The sequence below is a fragment of the Euwallacea similis genome, chromosome 18, assembly GCF_039881205.1.
Source record: "Euwallacea similis isolate ESF13 chromosome 18, ESF131.1, whole genome shotgun sequence".
Taxonomy (NCBI): Eukaryota; Metazoa; Arthropoda; class Insecta; order Coleoptera; family Curculionidae; genus Euwallacea; species Euwallacea similis.
Window position 1 is genome coordinate 633,654 of NC_089626.1, and position 17,722 is coordinate 651,375.

Here is a 17,722-nt window from a genome sequence, read left to right on the forward strand (position 1 = left end):
TCTTAAGTGCGTTTTTCCACGTTCTATTCAAATTTTAAAGCTTATCATAGCTTTTCGGTCGTCAACTTTGACATTTTTTTTGAAAAAACTATTAGGTTTTCGGCCCTTGTTCTAGTGAACTTTTTTGTTCAAAACGATGTTCTTAATCACTGGTTAAATTTACGAAAGTCATTTCTCTAACACCCTGTATATACGAAGAGGGAGATCTTGTTTCTAAATAGCATCGTCGATTCTGGAACATCCGGCTGCCTGGAGATTCTCTTTTTTCGTTTTTGAAACTTATTTTTGAATTATTATTGGAAATAGTGAATTAAGACGTAAACTAAGATTTCAACGGATTCAAGTGTTTAATACTTTTTACCTTAAAATCAAAGCCTTGTTCCTAGGCAAAAATGCAAGAATTTAGCCATCATTGCAACGACCCCCTGCCGGGTTCCAACAAGTAGGTTTTAAAATGTTTTCGAACATTTAGAAAATTTGGAGCTCAAAACTGATGATTTTAGCTACATACGAAGCAATTATATAGGGCGTTTGTAAATAAGAATTTAGAAAACATCGCAACACGAGTTTCCGAACAAATTGATATATCTACGTATTCTAAGAAATTAAGCCCGGTAAAACGAACACCCTGTAAAAACCCTAAAAAGCATATTTTTTAAAATCCATTCCTGGGGGGTTCCGAGACCCACTAAAAAACTTCTGTGTGCTTAAAGCTCGTCCTGCTGAGTCTACCTGAAACTATTCAGCCTTCCTCAACATTTTTATTTGAAAATGGGTCTAAAAATAATTTCTCTTATATTTTTCACAGATTGCATAACAGACATATTTTAATTAGTCGGCATTGTTGCAATTTATTTATCACATTGAATTGTTATCACTCTTTCATTCATTGCAGTAATCTTTCTATAGTAGTCAAATCAGCACAAACTTATATATAAATACTGGCCCATCCCAATGTTCATCACACTTGTGTCCGTTCTGATCTCAATCCAAAATGAGGTCCTGCTTGGTACTTTTGGTCTTAGGTACGTGCATTTTTTTTACAATAACTCGCGGGATTTACGTGTTGATGGCATTTCAAAATTTTCATTTTTTTTTGCTCTCCAATCACCCATAACACTTTTTCTTACCATACACCTTACCTCAATCGATTTTCCCGAACTCAGTAGACTTACCTTCTTTTATTTCAGTTGCCGCGGCACTGGCCTCCCGTCATCCCGGATGGAAAGACAATACAGAATATATCTATGCTGTTAAGGGCCGCACCCTCACAGCCCTACACGAAATTTCCGATCAGTATTCCGGCATTTTTCTAAAAGCCAAATTGCACATCACTGCTTGGTCTGATACCAAATTGCAAGCTTGGCTCTCTGATGTCCAGTATGCTCAGATCCATACTGAAATGCCTGATGGCTGGGATTCCCAACTCTCTGAGTCCCGCCTAAGCTACAGGCCCCTGGAAATCTCCAATAAGCACTTCAACATTTTGACCAGTGGTGGTATGATCAAGGGTCTTGTTGTTGAGCAGGAAATGACCAATTGGGAAGCTAATCTGATCAAGAGTATCGTAAGCCAACTTCAACTGGATCTCCACGGCGAGAATGTTGTCCAGTCGCCCATGAATGACCTGCCTACTCATGATAACCTCGAATGTTTGTTCAAAACTATGGAGGAAACCATTACTGGAAAGACTGAAACCTCCTATGAAATCCACAGGCTTCCCGAATACTGGATGCTCAGTCAGCCATGGTTGGCTCCCCAACAACAATTGAAGGGACATGGACAAATGTATGAACTGATTAAGACCAAGAACTTCACACACAGTCATGAAATGCCAATGTACCACTTTGGTTTAGGCGAAGTATTAGATAGCACTGATTCTAACCAAATTGGTAATTTCTTTACAAGACACTGCACCTCCCAAATGATTCTGTCTGGAAAGCTCTCCAAATTCACCATTCAAAGCAGTAACACCGTGAACAAAATTGTGATAAAACCTACTCTAACTTCCAACGAAAAGGGTGCGGTTTTCAGTAGTCTCAACTTGACTCTCTCCGAAATTAAGAACCAAGACCACCAACCCAGAGAGTTGATCCAGCCCATGGAAATCGGAAACTTGATATACTCTTACGAGAGCCCTTTCGCTAAGTCCAATGAAGTTCGCCAAAAGCAAAAATCTTTGGATTGGGAAGAGGAATCCGATGAAAACAGTAACGAGAACTTTTGGCAACGACTTCGCCGATCTGCTGATCAGATAATCAGGAAAGGTCACTCAAACTCTGAATCTGCCGAAGAGGTTCAACACCAAAGCATGCCTGATATGGAAAATGCTCCCGACTTCCCCCTTCTGCCGTACTTCAGCGGTTACAAGGGACAATCGATCAGGAAAGACTACAATTTTGATCTGAAGGAAAACATCCAGAGAATTGCTAACGAAATCAGCCAGGACATGTCTGAGCCAGAGACTATTTTGAAAGAATCCACCCTTAGCAAATACGTTATGCTGTCTTCTTTGATGAGGTTGATGAACCACCAAGAAATGAGGGAGCTCACGCATCTCGTTTGTAAATCAAATATGCAACGCAAAGAAAGACTGACTTGCACTGTATTCCGCGATGCTATGGCTCAAGCCGGAACTGGGCCTTCATTTTTGACCATCGAAGAGTGGATTTCTTCCCGGAAAATTGAGGGTGAGGAGGCCGCTGAACTCATCTCTGTTATGGCAAATGCAGTTCGCATTCCCACTGACGAATACATGAAGAGATTCTTTGAGCTAACTCAGAGATCCGAGGTCAAGAACCAGGAATATCTGAATGAAACTACAATTCTCTGTTTCGCCAACCTGGTTCACAAAGTATACATCAATAAGAAGGAATCTCACAATCAATACCCCGTCCATAGTTTCAAGCACTTCGCCACAAAGGAAGGTAGTTCGTGGGCAAAGACTGTGGTCATCAAATATTTCGGCCAACAACTTGACCGTGCAGTCTCTGAAGGTGATTCACGCAAAATCCATGTTTACACTCGTGCTCTGGGCAACATCGGGCATAAGAAGATTCTGGAAACTTTTGAGCCATACCTGGAAGGCCAGAAACAGTGCTCGCAATTCCAGCGCTTCTTAATGGTACTTTGCATGGACAAACTGGCTGTTTCGTTCCCAGAGGTTGCTAGGACTGTGATGTACAGAATTTACCAAAACGCCGGAGAAGTTCCTGAAATCAGAGTTGTCGCCGTCTATCAGTTGATGAGGACCAGCCCTCCAGCTGAAATGCTGCAAAGAATGGCTCAGAACACTAACATCGACCCTCAGGAAGAAGTTAATGCTGTCGTCAAGTCCTGCATCGAAACTGCTTCCAGGATGTCTGGCCCTGAATGGGAAGCTCTGTGAGTATAAATGTCTCATTGGGCAAATTAGGTTGGTATCTAATACAAGTTAATAACTTCAGGTGCAAAGCTGCCGAATCTGCCAAATCGCTCCTGACTAAGAAGGACTTCGCCAAATTGGACAGCGTGAATCTATTGGAACAAACCATCATGGAAAACATGAACATCATCTTTAAAAAGAATCATCTTCATATAGGAAGCGATGATCATATGTTGCCCAAGGGAGGAAAATACACTCTTCGTGGAAATGTCGGCGGATTCAAGCACTACTTTGTTAACGTGCAAGGCATGATCTCCAGTGTTAAAGAGCTGGTCAACGTTCTAACAATGCAGACTGAAAAGTATCACGAGGAGAAGCAACAGCGTCAGTATAGGACTGACGACCACAAGTGGTCTAGTGAGAAAGTAGCTGAAACTCTCCAACTGCCTTTAAGAGAGAAGGAGCAACTTGAAGGCTTCGTTTACGCTGAGATGTTGAGTATGTACAACATGTGGTCGTTCGATAACCAAACCATCCAGCAGATCCCTCAAGGTAATACATCTTAAATTTGTTTAAGACTTGTACAAAAATATAATTTGTAGCTCTCCGCGAATTTGAGTACCAGCTGAAGAATGGCAAAGAATTTAGGTACACGAAATTGCGTCAAATGAAGGAAGTAGTCGTATCCTTGCCAACAGAAATGGGTTTGCCTTTCGTGTATTCTCTGGATGTACCGCTGCTGGTTCAAGTTAATGGTAGAATCCATGTTGAAGCTCATCCAGAAATTTCCAACGGAAAAAGGATTAACTCACCAAACGAAGTCTCTGTCCAGGTTAAAGGTTGCGTTACTTTGAGCGGTAAAGCTCAGGCCCATTTGAGCATGGTATGTCCATTTGATTACCAATTGTACACTGCTGGAGTGGAGAAGAACATACAAATCCATGTTCCAATGGACGCTAATGTCAAGGTAGATGTTTCAAAGGCATCGATGAGCATGGAGTGGAACATGGTTGAGGAACATAAAAACGCTCGCTTGTTCCACTACAGCACCTGGCCATACACCTCCAAGAGCGATATCATGAAGATAGTCCCTATGGGTTTGCAACCGAACACTCAACAAATCAAAGTAGAAAGCTCTAAAGATAGCTCATTTGACTTTGTTTTTGGTCAAAAGGAGATCGGGATAAAGTTCCGCGCTTGGGGACATCATCCTCATAAATCCGTTAATCTATGGAATTTAGTTAGTTGCCTCAAATCAGATGGAGTTTTTGGAGTTATGCAAAACCTTATGGACGATGCAGATTTGCAACACAGAGAGATGAGTCTGGCTGTGATTCCCGAGGAATCTACTTGTAGAAAGGTCGTTCTTCATATGAGCACTCAGGATAAATACAACAGAAAGTCTCACACTGAAAGACCAGAAGAATTCATGAGCTTGGAAGAATTTTCTTCAAAGATCCAAGATGATCGTTACAAACGCCAGGAAGATTTACTCCGATATGTAAATGCCGGTATCAACAATGCTTTCTTGCGTAGCTTCGACGCTGAAGTGGAATTCGTTGGAGTAAGAAATATAAAACACTCTCTTACTATGGCTTTCTCCAAGAGCTATGTTTCCCCAAAATCTCAATTCGCTGCTTACATCAGAAGCAAGGCTCAAGGGACAACAGACCTGGCCCTTCAAGTTAAAGCTAAAATTCCCAACACCAGCGAACTAGATTTGGTTCATGCCTTGCAGACCAAACCTAAAGCTGAATACGAAGTTATGCTTCAGAAAAAGACTAACGACCAAGCAACCGAGATGATTAAGGGAGTGGTACAGATGACCAGAAACAAAGCTCGCGAGGACATGCTTATGGACCTTCCCATGTACCATAAATGCAAGAAAGAAATGCAAGAGAAGAACCACCAATTGCCCGCCTGCCAGAACATGACCTTTGAAGCTAATTACCTCAACGACATCAAAATCAGGTTGCAACATGAGAATATACCATCAAAACATATGGAGTTTTTGCAAGATATGTTGAAACATATCCGCATGGCCTACTACCCGATGATTGAAGTTAATCACGCTGAATCAAGGCATAATAATGAAATTGAACTTAGAGCCGAGTTTGCACCTCTCGACTTACAAGAAGTCGATGTGACTATTGAGTTAAATGAAGAGAGAACCAAATTTTTGAACATTTCCCTCAACCAATTAGCAAGGACCGTCCTGGTGCCTCACCCAATGGTCAATCTAAAAGACAGAATGATACCTCAGTTTATAAGTCCAGATAATAAGAGACGTAAGTCCGTTTTAATGTTCACTCAAAAAAGGTAAAAAACTTACTACTTTTTTCTTTTTAGCTAACTGTGTAATCGACAAAACCGCTGTCCACACCTTCAACCACCGCACTTATCCGATGTTCCTGGGAAATGACTGGACCTTAGTAATGCAGTACATTCCCAAACAAGCGAAGGTTTCTAAGACACGTGACCAACAAGCTTCTCAGCAACTCCACGACCAAATCGAGAATTTCGTGGTACTTGCCAGGGAAGTCTCCCATCATCACAAGGAAATTAAGATGACTTTCAACACTCCCAAAACTCAAGGCAAGACTATTGAAGTGTCCATGCAAATAGCCAACGCAGAACGCTCTCCTGAAGTAAATATCTTTGTCGATGGAGAACGAGTTCGTTTTGATGACAACTACGCTGCCGAGTACTTTAACGGGTTCATGGAAATGCATTCCTTGCCAAATGGTGAAGTTAAGTGCATCATTCATGGATGGTTCCATATGGTTTTCGATGGAGTACGCATCAAGATTACCCCAACCACAGAGAAACTGTGCGATGCTAGTATCGGACTTTGTGGTGTCTTTAACAAAGATAAGTTCGAAGACTTCTGGACTCCTGACGACTGCATTGCAAAATCAGCACAGGAATTTGTGCAGAGCTACAAACTCGAAGGAAGAACACATGGTCAACTATCAGATCAAGAATGCGTACGTAAAATTTCGCCTATGTACACTAACGTAGTATCCAAGCAAGACATGAGTAAGAAGTCGCTCGAAAACTGGCGAAGTGAAAGCTTAAATGGAATGAAAATGAGAAGTCGCTACGTTGAATTGAATGGAGATATTTGCTTTAGCATTACTCCACAACCCGAATGCAGAACTCAGGCGCGAAGAACTGTATCCAAAGATGTCCCAGCTTACTGCATTACCAAAACTAAAACCTCGAATTTCTTCAAGAACCAAATCGACCAGGGTGGTAGCCCAGATTTCAGTCACAAAACCGTGTCCAAGACTGTAAGCATGGAAATTCCCCAAGAGTGCTATTAGATGATGATATTTGTGCACGATAGATGTGACCAATATATTAATAAGCATCATAAAATGTAAGAAAAATATTAATAAACCATTTCTCATTGCAATTTTTAGTTATCACTATATAAATAATTCCTCCTCGATTTTCATTAAAATTTGATCGCTTTAATCATAAATCTATCAACAAAAGTGTTTTCATGTAAATCCTGTAATATTTAGATGGGAATTCCTTATATTTGTACTAAAAAACTAAACGGAAAGTAGAATTGAAGATTTAATTGCGGGGCTCAAAGAAACAATATTAAGAAATTATTTTTCTGTTCAAACTATGAGTATACCACATTAGTAAGTTTTCTCTTCATTTGAAAAAGCGATTAGCACAAGTGATAGTAAAACCGATAAAAGTTCATAGTGGTGCGGTTTATAGATATTTACCTGACATAATATCGGCACATTGAAAACACTTAAAGCCCTCTGATAACATGAAAGGAAAGTTACGCAAATTTGAAAATAATTGACCCCTGGTCTCAGCTCAATGCCACTTTTTTTCTGTGAAAATTCTATTCACAGCTTTGGCTGTACATCGACGAAAAGAAATTGATTAGAAATCGAAAGAGATAGACAGAAGGTGTCTTGCTGTTATAGGGTTCAATAATCCGCAAATGAAATTTTAAGGGGTGAAAATAATTCAATGAACGCAAGCAAATGATTATATTCAAATAATGTGCGCGATACTGAATAAGTACCACACATTTGTAACATATAAATTGCCTGAAATAACAACTGATTATGGTCAATTCGGATATAAAAAAGTGCGCATTAAGTATGGCAATATGGTCGCCGAATGCTATCTGCGTCTGTCCAAGATACTGCCACATGCTATAATAAGACTAGGACAGCCAACGAAAGTTGATTATATTGCCGTACTGAGAGCGCTTTGGTGCGAGTTCTCGAATACGCCATAATTTAGCATTAAAATCACGTAATTCATGCCTAACTTATAATATATCTATAGGTATAAATAAACTTTCTGCATCTGATAATAATTAAAACTTTAAATATGTAGCAAACAAAAATTACACAATCTCAAAAAACAAATATTCAACAGTCTCCTTAATAATCAATAATGGGAAAATTTCATTCTCAATAGACAAATTTGATTTCAATTGGAATGCGATTACAAATACGTTTGTGTGATATAAAAATATAACAGGAACACGACACATATAATAGCAAACAAGGGAGAATAGATTATGATTTATGATAAAACTCTGCTTAATTTATTTATCTTTTATAATGTGGTTATTAATCGTCGACGAAACGAAGGTTTCACTCCCGACATTTGTCGAAGTGACCTCATACTCGTCTATATCAAATCTTATTCTTTTTAATGGGGGCCCTTCGTCCCCAGGGATGTAATCGTCAATGTCCGGCTCGATAAATCCGTTTTTGTTATATGTTCCCCCGAAATTCGGGGATTTCATTTCCAACAGTTTGGAGTTTTTGTCAGTGATGAAGCTCCTCATTGTTTCCATTATTTTGGTCAGCAGACCCAGCTTATCTAGGTTGTTTTTATCGGCTTTGTTATCCCCGAACTTCTTGCCTGTAAAGAGATTGTGTTATTTTTAGTAAAGAAAAAACGCATTTATTATTAAAAAAAAAACTTACCCATGCTATCTAAAATTTTAGACAATTCCTTCCCGGTAGAGTTGTCGACGTCATCGCCATAATTGACGTCCATTTCAGACTCGTCGTCCTTGAAAATTAAGAACTCCTCCATGTTCAAATCATCTTCTGTGGCTTGGACGTCGCTCAACAACGAACGTCTAATGCTGACTTGCTCGCCATCATTTACCATCTGTTTATTTTCTAACAGACGCATATTGGGCAAGGAAACCAGCAAGGCGGATAATAAAACGACCATAAGACACGTCGATGGAGTCGCCTTAGATGTTGACGACTTGCATATTAAGGCCTGTAGCCTGTTTACGTGTGCGATTAAAGTGCGATTTTGACGCTGAAGTTCTCTGACCCTTTGTAAGAGGTTTTTGTTTTCTTCGGAGCCTCTTTTAACTCTGCAAATGTCCTTATATGTATATAACCGAAAGAGCACAAATACAATTGCTATTACCTGTCTTCCAATCCATCAACATATTCCTTTTTCCTTTTTCGCGAGTCTTGAGCTGAGATCTTATTGCGGATTTTCCTTCTTATTCGCTTTAATTCTTTTTCCTCATTCTTAGTTAAAGGATAATGACTAGGCAATTGAATTCCCTCTTTGGAAAGTAATCTCTTTTCCTCATTATTTAAAACCAAGGCTGGGTACTGATGGTTTGTAATTGGCTTCTCAGACTCCTCTATGAAATAAATGCATGTGTGATGTAAAATATTTCTATTATCAACTAAGAAATAGCTGGTACCTTCACGAATCGGGTGAGCGTCAAATTTGCGTTTCGCAGCGTTCGTCAATAAAGAGGCTTCACTGCCATTGACAATTTTAATACTTTTTAAATTTAAAGGTAACAAAACTTGTCTCCCATTGGTAATTTGCTGCACCTTTAATATTTGAGGCTTCACTTTTGTGTTGGGCTTTCTAAGTTGCGCTACGATTATACACATAATATTGCTTTTACTACCAACTATATGCAAAGCAAACTTACTTGCAGTGGCCATGGGCTTAGCAATGCATTTTTTGTTAGACGGATTCTGAATTAACATTTTGGTGGTTCTTGGAGTAGATGAGGGTGACTGTAAAACAACTGGTGAGGGAGTATTAATAACAGAGACATTTTTAGATTCTTTAGGTAGTGTGATTGTGTCCAAAAATGAAAGAAGAACTGGGTCATCCAATCCGTCGATATTTTCCAAAATAGATGCACTGAAAATAGATATAGAAATTATTACTCATTTAATTTAGGTTATGCAGAATGAGGGTAAATTAAAGTACTAAAACTTACGGTTCAGTTTCAGTGAAGGTATCAGAGGCTTCTAAGCTAGATGTGCTATTCTTGTCACTTTCTGAGTAGAAACTTCGTGGTGAAAGAACTTCGTCACTGTGACTGGCATCACTTGATAAGTTATTGTCATCTTCAAAATTGGATAGAAATCCATCTTCTAAATCATTTTCCAGAGAGAGTACAGAATCAAAAAATTCAGAGCTCTGGAATTAACATAAACCCTGTAGTATGTTTAATTGTTCACATCTTACATTTTCCATAGTATATTTATTCTAAGGAGATATGTAATCATAATCTGATCTGAATTTGTTTGTTATACCTCCTCACAATTTTTTCATTTAGTTGTATAAGTAGGTATACATTAACTTTGGGTGCCATGGAAGAATCAATCTTTGAATATTCTTTACATGTCAGGGTTATAAACAATTGAAAATATTTTCTACATTTCAAGATACCAAAGAATCACATTGCTTCTCATTTTAATTTAGAATGTCCCTGTTACATAATAACTTAAACTCATATAACTGGAATATTACTTTATGACATTATTCTCCATGTTAACTCCAACTTGACCTTATATTTTCCTAATAATTGTTCACAGATAAAATATGTGTTATTGTTTCTACTAGTGCATCCATTCATGCAGTCAATTTTGTTATCAGTCAACTACTATTGGCATTTTTCATACAGCTTTGAATCAGACTCTGACATCACACCCTCTTCAACAATGTTGCTATTTGCTAATAAGTATGCAATAAAAAGTTCTCATTCTTTTATGGAGCATTTCATCATACTTTTGAGCTGAATGAGATACTATTACAAGAAATGTTCTTAATTTTAAGAACTTGACAAGTGATGACATATTATAATATAAAAGGGCATTAGTATGAAACCTAACATGGACATGACTTAATAATAACAAGGAAAATTCTTATAATTAAGCAGACAATTAATGCCTATAAAAAAATATGATTTAATGAAACTTAATAGAATTAGTTATTGACAAAGATCAGTTGTGGAATAAGCTCCAATGTCAACATTATTTAATTGCCATTATTCAACTATAAAGAAGCTCTATCATAACTCAAATAAATCCTTACAATAAAATAACCTCTCTTGATATGTATAAAGATTTAACTATGATTTGAAAATTACCCACATAATTTAGGCCTCAGGCAAAATTCAATTTTTTTACAATAATCATTTAAATCTGTACTTAAATGTTCTTCTCAACTTTTACTTGACAATAATCATTATCTCATGAGGTGTCAAATACTGAAAAAAACTCTTAATGTGGCAAAGATAAATATGTAAGATTCACACAAGCACATGTTTTTGTTAACATATGTAACAAATACTTTACATCATGCAAGCTTTGAAAGGTTTTAAATTGTTCGATTAGTCAAATTATATTCAAGGAATTAATTTAGGCATATTTAAACTTCCATGCACAGGCATGCATATTTCCAAAAGCCCTATTTGTAGTCATTAACTACAATACTAACCATTAGCTCTGCATTGTCATAATTCATTGAAAAATCCATATTGACATCCCCTGCATCACTATTGGAAAAAAACACGTCACTTATGTTCATATCGATGAGTATGTTTGTACTATGCACTTGTTTCCATGATGTAAAATTCACTGTATACAAACAATGGCAATTTCAAGGATTTATTCCATTAATTTCACAGGAGATATGCTGAATCCTATTCTCCTGCGGCTTGCCGATTCAAAAGGATTCGCCAGCGTGGAAGGTGGAAACTTTAAACGTCAAGGTGACAGTTATCAGCCGTTCGGCGCACAAGTGCGTATACGCGGCCTCTTGTTTGGAGGGCTAAAACTGGACGATACCAAGAACCTTTTAAGGATACTGTAAACTTTTGAAGGTATTCCCTTTAAAAGTTTAACACAAAATTCAGGAAATCCTCGCAAGCGAATGTCGACTTTTAGACGCGGTGTTGCTAAATTAACAACACAACAGTCGGACAGTGTTGAAAATTTAAACTACTTAAAAAGGCAATGGTGGAGATGAGGGACAGGCAGCAATTCGACAGAAATATTCATGTTACGTTCTATTAAAAGCCTGATTGAAACTACATAGAGGATGTAAAGTAAGTTAGCTTTAATAGTTTTAGTATAAAAATAATGAAATTGTTATTATATGGAGGTTTTTAATGAATAACGTTAATGCTTTTCGGAAACAGCACCGGTAGAGCTGTCATAAGTTTAAGCATTAACCTAAATTGAAAACTGAAATATTTTGACAGTGACAGATGTGCTAATTGGGATTGATTCCTTTCCTATTCAAAGCCAAGTGAAAATAAAAATAATATATAGATCCCTTTAAAGAAATAAGATGTTAAAATAGTTCCAGTCCCATAAATAATGAATTTTTTATAGTTATTGCATACCATATTTATACATGAACCAGATGTAAGCTATGGCCGGCAATAATGTAGAAACTGAATGGCTCAAAAGTTTAGGAGTCACACAGGATTTTGGTGCTGCATTATCCACAGTTCCTGAAAATCAGCCTGGCATATTTGACGAAATTGAGAGATCACCCCTTAGCAGCAGTACACTAAAGGTTTGTGCAATCAGGAAACTAATCTTTGCGTCTAAATTTGGGAAATTTGTCATTTTTAGAGAAATACAAAAATGGAAATGTCAAAGAGTGATTTGCTGAAGTTAGTTAGTTGTTTCGAAGGGGAGATACAAGCTCGGGATATTGCTATTGCAGTGTTAAAGGTAATGTTTGTAAAGGTTTTTTTGCAATTGCTTGTTTGTGCTTATTTGCTACATTTTGGTAATAAATTTAAAAAACTACTCGTTAAATTTTGAAATTCTATCATGTACAGTCTAGTAAAAATGAGTTTTTTCATCAATAATTTACATTATATTTGTAGATTGAGTTAAACTCTAATACATAAAAATAACTAAAATTGCATTTAGCAAAAAACAGCTTAAAATAATGAAGTGACTATTAAAATGACAAACTACCAAAATGCTAAATTAATTTTAATGATGAGTCACTAATTAAGCAATTCCTTTTTGGACTTAATAATACAAGAACATACCTGATCACATTGCATTCATAATTTCCAGTGTCCTTGTTTGGCTTTATTTATATTCTACTCCTGCTGCACATTGATTTTGATTCAACCAAATGGTCATGCCTATAAAGCATACCAAAGCAAGAATTGAGTTTTAATAGGAAACTCCATTCCATTATTCATTTTTGGATTTGTCCCTTGATGTGCCAAGCTGCCAATAAAGGGGCATGCAGAGGAATTCTATTTTTGAAAACTTATATACTAGTTCTATCAAAGCTAAAATCTCAGTTTTGAGGCTTCCTTCTTAATCATAATTCTGATTTCTTTGAGTTAATGAATATCCTTTTAATGTAATATTTCTTTTGATGTATTAATAATTTTGTTATATATATGTCAATAATTGGTTAAATACAGTTATTTTTGCTAAATTTAGTTTAGTATAATTATTACGTATACTTTCTAATGTTTCCAGTCAGAAAAATTAAAACAAGTAGCCAATTTAGGAAGATACAGGCCAGCTGCCATGGCCGATCCTTACATAGCTTTATTAAGAGATGGGATCTCAGATACACCTAATTCTAAACCTCCTGTCAGCGAAAAAGAATTGCAAGCTGCTGCAGATCAGCAGTTTCAAGCCTTGGAACAATTGGCAATACAACAGAGATGGGCTCATCAGCATATGGTCAATATCTTGAAAGAAGCTGAAATTAAGCATAAAAAGGTAGTTCCAACTTTTGCCAAAATAGTTCCAGTTATTTCATATTAATCATAATATAATAATATTCAATGTGGGTTTCAACTAGAATAGTAAAATGACCCTTCAGTATCTTAAATCTTCTTTGTGGTTGGCCTTTCGTCCATCTGATTTTTTCTCTCTAGGGCTTTTCACTACAGGTAAGTATCATCAGATTGTCAATTTCATGTCTTTCTGTTAAAGTTTGAAATAAAAACAGTAGCAAAATTATAACTGAACCTGTGTAAAGCCTTTCTTAAGTAAATGCATATCCTCAAGGTTATTCAAGAATTAGAGGAAGAAAAGTGCAAACATGAACATGATACTGCTCAAGGAGATGATATAACATATGGACTTGAAATGGAGAGGACCAGATTAAGACAAGAGTTGGAAATGGAAAGAAACGCGCGTAAGAAATTGGAAAAAGAAGTTAAACGGCAAGTTGAGTTAGCAGATGAAGAAAGAGCTCGGCAGAAACAAATAGTTTTACTGCTTCTGGCAGAAAGGAAAAAGATTATAGTGAAGTATATTGAAGAAAGAAAAAGAAGCGAAGATCTTGCACAGGTATAATGTCTTGATAGTTATTTTATGGTTATTCATTGACAATCTAATGCAGATTTTATCTGAGGAGAAGTCAAGAATTGACACCATGGCCGAAGGTTTAGAAGAAGAAAGCAAAAAGTCCTTGCAAATGGAGGCGGAAATCGAAAAGCAGACCCAAGATTTCGAGACGGAAAGAAAAAGTTTTAAATCTCAACTTGCAGCCAAAGATCAAAGGTGCTGTAATCTTTTAATAGTTATGCTCTGTGTTCACATATTGTATTTCAATTCAGGATAGCAGAACTTGAGACTGAATTAAATAGGTTAAGGCTAGAATACGACTCAATAAGAAATAGAATCCAGTTGTCAGACAGTGGCACTGCCATAATAAGCAGCGTTGCCAAAGTGGTACAACCAACTGCTACCGTTTCAAGTGTTCCTGTGTCAGGACCAAGTGAGTTCTCATATTTACTTCCTTGTGGAAATATTTTCTATTGTTTTTCAGCAACCGGAATTGCGCAATCGGTGAGTCCAGGTCAGGCTCTCAGGCAAACGGCCATGGTTGCAACAGCCCCTACTACTAACAAAGTAAGTTGGCCAACTTAATATTTAGGTTAAGAATATAAAAAGCTCCATGATTTATGAGTTTTTTCAAGATACGAGTAGTATTTTTTTCTAACTGCATAAAGAGTTGTGGTCTGCAATAAGTGATAAATATCATAATTTTTTCTCAGATATCAACCAGTGGTAGTGGCCCTTCCGATTCTTCTACTATTAGAGCGGTTACTAAAGCTTCGTTCCATGGCCACTTGCAGCAGTCTACAGCCCCTCAAACTCCCCCCAAGAAAGGAGCAGCAGCTAGAGGAGTACCTCCTCCTATTCCCCCAAACAAGCCGGTGATTCCGAGTAAATCTGCGGCACCGAGGAGACCCGACAGTGGGGAGTCGGATAAAAAGAAACCGAACGTTTCACCTAAAGAGAGTGATCCACAAACATCACAAGGCGTGCGCGCGGGACAAGGTATTGAATTACTCGGTCAAGAGTTGGCCGATTTTCAACAAATGCTCGTGACTATGGCTACTAGTAATAATACATAAGTCTCATCCCTTAGGATGAATAGGATATTTCTGTTGAGCTTTGAGGCTTGCAACATCTTAGGCGAATCGGCCGTCAAAGTCCACACTTATTGTGATAAATACTAATGTAGAATTATATATTCCAATACGTTGGCGCATTTCACTGTGAGTGCAAAGAGTAGATTTGTTGACCCGTGTAGATTATACAGCCCGATGGCAAACGGTGCTTACTAGGATCGTTATGTGTTATTTGGAAATGGCGCGGTTTTTATTCAATATTCAAATTAAACTTATTTACGGCATAATCTTACCTAGAAATTAGGTGTCAAAATAAGATGATAAAGCAGAATTAAGCTTTAATCAATATTACGACAATTATGCACAAATGCCAAACCGTTACGTGTTTGATAACTTATCTAGGGCAAGTCAAAGTAGAGGGTCATATTTTCAGAACTATTGGCATAAAAATGACTAGTTTTCATTAAAGGGAGTAATTTCACGGTGTATACAGATCTACAAATTAAATTTTAATTTTTTCCTTTGGTTATGGTAAAATATAGATGAAAATTAAAACGTTTTCCGTTGCATTTTTTTAAGCTTTGGATTCATTTCATGGCATTTCATTAGTCAACTTACTTTTTTACTATTATTTTTTAAAATTGTGCAGTTTGTTTTTTTTTTTTGAGTATTAATATTTTTTTTAGATATGATTTTTTTAATATCAAGTCATATAGTCACCTGATATTCCTTAATTAAAGAAGTTTGCAAAGAGGTTAGTTTTCATTAATAATTTATTCTTCTCTTATTTAGACACCCAGTAATTTAAAACAATGAGTTTTAAAAAAGCAATCTATTTCGCCGAAAATATAATGAAAAATTATATTTTTTATATACCTACTTATAAATTGGATGATTAGTTAGTTTAAAATATTTTTTATTATTCGACGGTAACTCCTAAGTTGTGTAGGATTTCCAAGTACTTAATCTTAGGTATGGTTTATCTAATTTAAGCATCACATTGTTTCCTTTTGGAAGAAGTATTTTTGTTTGTCACTTGCGGGTTTTAAATACGGATATGACAAATTATTACCTCAATGCTCTCTGTTTAGGTTAAGTTCGTATTTCAAGTAGCGACCTGAGTACGTTTCATAACTGGATGCTCTTAGACATCAATCGGAAATAGAAGGTAAGTTTTTAACGTTTCTTTTTAGTAATTTATTTAAATTGAGGTACCTGTTTATCTGCGGTCATCAAAGCTAGAGTTTACTTATTGAGTCAAAGCCCTTCGACTTCGAAATTGTATGTAGTTATAAAATTTTATCATTAAAATTTCCTTTGGCGTATATATTTAAAGTTTTATTGTAAGCATTCCCGTTGAAGGAGCTTAACTCAGTTTGTTCAAGCTTGCTAACTAAACAATGTAGCTATTTTTTATTTATTGAGCTGATGTAAGGATTGTCCACTAGAATCTCTTGTTAGGTCAAGACATATTTGAGCTTATTCTATTGGGTGGGGAAAAATAATTACATTTGAAAAACTACTTTTTAAATTTGTATTTATCCCAACGTGACTATATTCAATTCAGAGGAAAAGGATTAGAGTTTAATTATTTGAACTATTATGGAACTTATCAACACAGATGTTAATTTACTTAGTTTTAGAATTACAGTCTAAATTCTACATCGACATTTTGCAATAATGCATTCCAACGTCAAGATCATGAACAACAACGTGTTTGAATGAATAAATCAATTATGAGTGTTATGTAAATAATAATTGTAAAAATATGATGGTTTAATTATACAAATGTAATTAATTTAAAATTAAATTCTAAAACTAAGTCTAATTATTTGGATTTTCTTAGAAATTATATAATAAGCAGCGTTAATTAGTCTTTGTCATTGACGTTACGCCTTTACCTATTTGAATTTCTTTCTACTGTATCGAAAAGAAACCATTTTAAACCCTTTCCTGAAGAAATTCCCAAATATAATTCGATATTAGTAGTCATCCTTAAGGTGACCCTTACAATGTGATAAGCAAATAATTTTGCATTGCATAACAAAGTAATATCATTCTCTCCTTTCCTTAGAAATAGAAAATTATGTGATATAGATCACTTATATAAAAATGTAAGCGTAGTAGAAGCCAAATGATTCTAGCATGTAGATTTGTCGACGTAATTTATGTATAGATAAGTAGCCTAATATATTTTCCGAAATAGCTACATTGTTGACCACTATTTTAAATAAATGGTTAGTAATTTATTAATAAAATCTCTCAACGTAATAAAAAAGCAGTTTATGCTTGAAAGCGATGAGGAGTGGTGTTAGCGACTCTTAAAATTAGGTGTACAAATTATAAATAATAATATACATACATAAATGAAACTATTGTAGGCGACCTATTCATTTAAGTATTAAGGAAAGGGCTGGTACCTTGAGGTTTCCCGATACTTTTCCTTACTTGTTCGCTGTATATGAAATTGATGATAATAAAACCTCTACCAAAATAGGTTATAACCTGTACACACCAACTTAATTCTTTTCTTTTTATAATTTGCAAAGACAAAATGAAAATTGTCAATCGCAGTATGTTCTACTTAATATGTTGTAGGTATAAAAGTAAAGTAATGGCCTATAGTTAATTTTCTGTTAAAGTATAATAAATATACCTCTAAAAAT

The 17,722-nt window shown here is 36.1% G+C and overlaps 3 protein-coding genes across 5 annotated transcripts; 2 read left to right on the top strand and 1 right to left on the bottom strand.

Annotated features, from left to right (window-relative positions):
• Positions 1-921: 921 nt before the first annotated feature.
• LOC136414865 (vitellogenin-like) lies at positions 922-6,779 on the top strand. The gene is made up of 5 exons (XM_066399093.1): positions 922-1,025; positions 1,191-3,384; positions 3,447-3,916; positions 3,967-5,652; positions 5,714-6,779. Exons 1-5 carry the CDS (start codon positions 995-997, stop codon positions 6,688-6,690), a joined length of 5,358 nt encoding a protein of 1,785 aa, XP_066255190.1. The 5' UTR covers positions 922-994; the 3' UTR covers positions 6,691-6,779.
• Positions 6,780-7,372: 593 nt separating this feature from the next.
• LOC136414882 (CREB-H transcription factor homolog let-607-like) lies at positions 7,373-11,498 on the bottom strand. 2 transcript variants are annotated; one of them, XM_066399147.1, is made up of 7 exons: positions 11,138-11,495; positions 9,633-9,835; positions 9,336-9,553; positions 9,096-9,278; positions 8,807-9,032; positions 8,344-8,750; positions 7,373-8,278 (listed from the first exon to the last, which is right to left on the bottom strand). In XM_066399147.1, the coding sequence occupies exons 1-7, from the start codon at positions 11,225-11,227 to the stop codon at positions 7,956-7,958; spliced, it is 1,650 nt and encodes a 549-aa protein (XP_066255244.1). In that variant the 5' UTR covers positions 11,228-11,495; the 3' UTR covers positions 7,373-7,955. The 2 variants fall into 2 exon arrangements, with proteins under 2 accessions (XP_066255244.1, XP_066255243.1); XM_066399146.1 differs by having other exon boundaries at positions 8,807-9,278; positions 11,138-11,498.
• Positions 11,499-11,866: 368 nt separating this feature from the next.
• Positions 11,867-17,721, top strand: Naus (Nausicaa). Of its 2 annotated transcripts, XM_066398824.1 has the most exons (9): positions 11,868-12,223; positions 12,283-12,384; positions 13,162-13,410; positions 13,702-13,986; positions 14,039-14,199; positions 14,256-14,416; positions 14,468-14,550; positions 14,697-14,982; positions 16,148-17,721. In XM_066398824.1, the coding sequence occupies exons 1-9, from the start codon at positions 12,077-12,079 to the stop codon at positions 16,150-16,152; spliced, it is 1,479 nt and encodes a 492-aa protein (XP_066254921.1). In that variant the 5' UTR covers positions 11,868-12,076; the 3' UTR covers positions 16,153-17,721. The 2 variants fall into 2 exon arrangements, with proteins under 2 accessions (XP_066254920.1, XP_066254921.1); XM_066398823.1 differs by lacking the exon at positions 16,148-17,721 and having other exon boundaries at positions 11,867-12,223; positions 14,697-15,541.
• The last annotated feature ends 1 nt before the right edge of the window (position 17,722 follows it).

What these genes read in the sequence shown, in the direction of transcription:
- LOC136414882 (XM_066399146.1), bottom strand. Translation starts at nt 11,227, where the DNA reads ATGAACATAAGTGACGTGTTTTTTTCCAATAGTGATGCAGGGGATGTC. An exon ending in ATGACAATGCAGAGCTAATG is followed by an intron (nt 9,836 to 11,137) that starts GTTAGTATTGTA and finishes TGTTAATTCCAG; the next exon opens with AGCTCTGAATTTTTTGATTC. An exon ending in TAAAATTTTAGATAGCATGG is followed by an intron (nt 8,279 to 8,343) that starts GTAAGTTTTTTT and finishes ATCTCTTTACAG; the next exon opens with GCAAGAAGTTCGGGGATAAC.
- Naus (XM_066398823.1), top strand. Translation starts at nt 12,077, where the DNA reads ATGGCCGGCAATAATGTAGAAACTGAATGGCTCAAAAGTTTAGGAGTC. An exon ending in CTTGCAGCCAAAGATCAAAG is followed by an intron (nt 14,200 to 14,255) that starts GTGCTGTAATCT and finishes ATTTCAATTCAG; the next exon opens with GATAGCAGAACTTGAGACTG. An exon ending in TGTTCCTGTGTCAGGACCAA is followed by an intron (nt 14,417 to 14,467) that starts GTGAGTTCTCAT and finishes ATTGTTTTTCAG; the next exon opens with CAACCGGAATTGCGCAATCG.
- LOC136414865 (XM_066399093.1), top strand. Translation starts at nt 995, where the DNA reads ATGAGGTCCTGCTTGGTACTTTTGGTCTTAG. An exon ending in CATCCAGCAGATCCCTCAAG is followed by an intron (nt 3,917 to 3,966) that starts GTAATACATCTT and finishes TATAATTTGTAG; the next exon opens with CTCTCCGCGAATTTGAGTAC. An exon ending in AAGTCCAGATAATAAGAGAC is followed by an intron (nt 5,653 to 5,713) that starts GTAAGTCCGTTT and finishes TTTTCTTTTTAG; the next exon opens with CTAACTGTGTAATCGACAAA.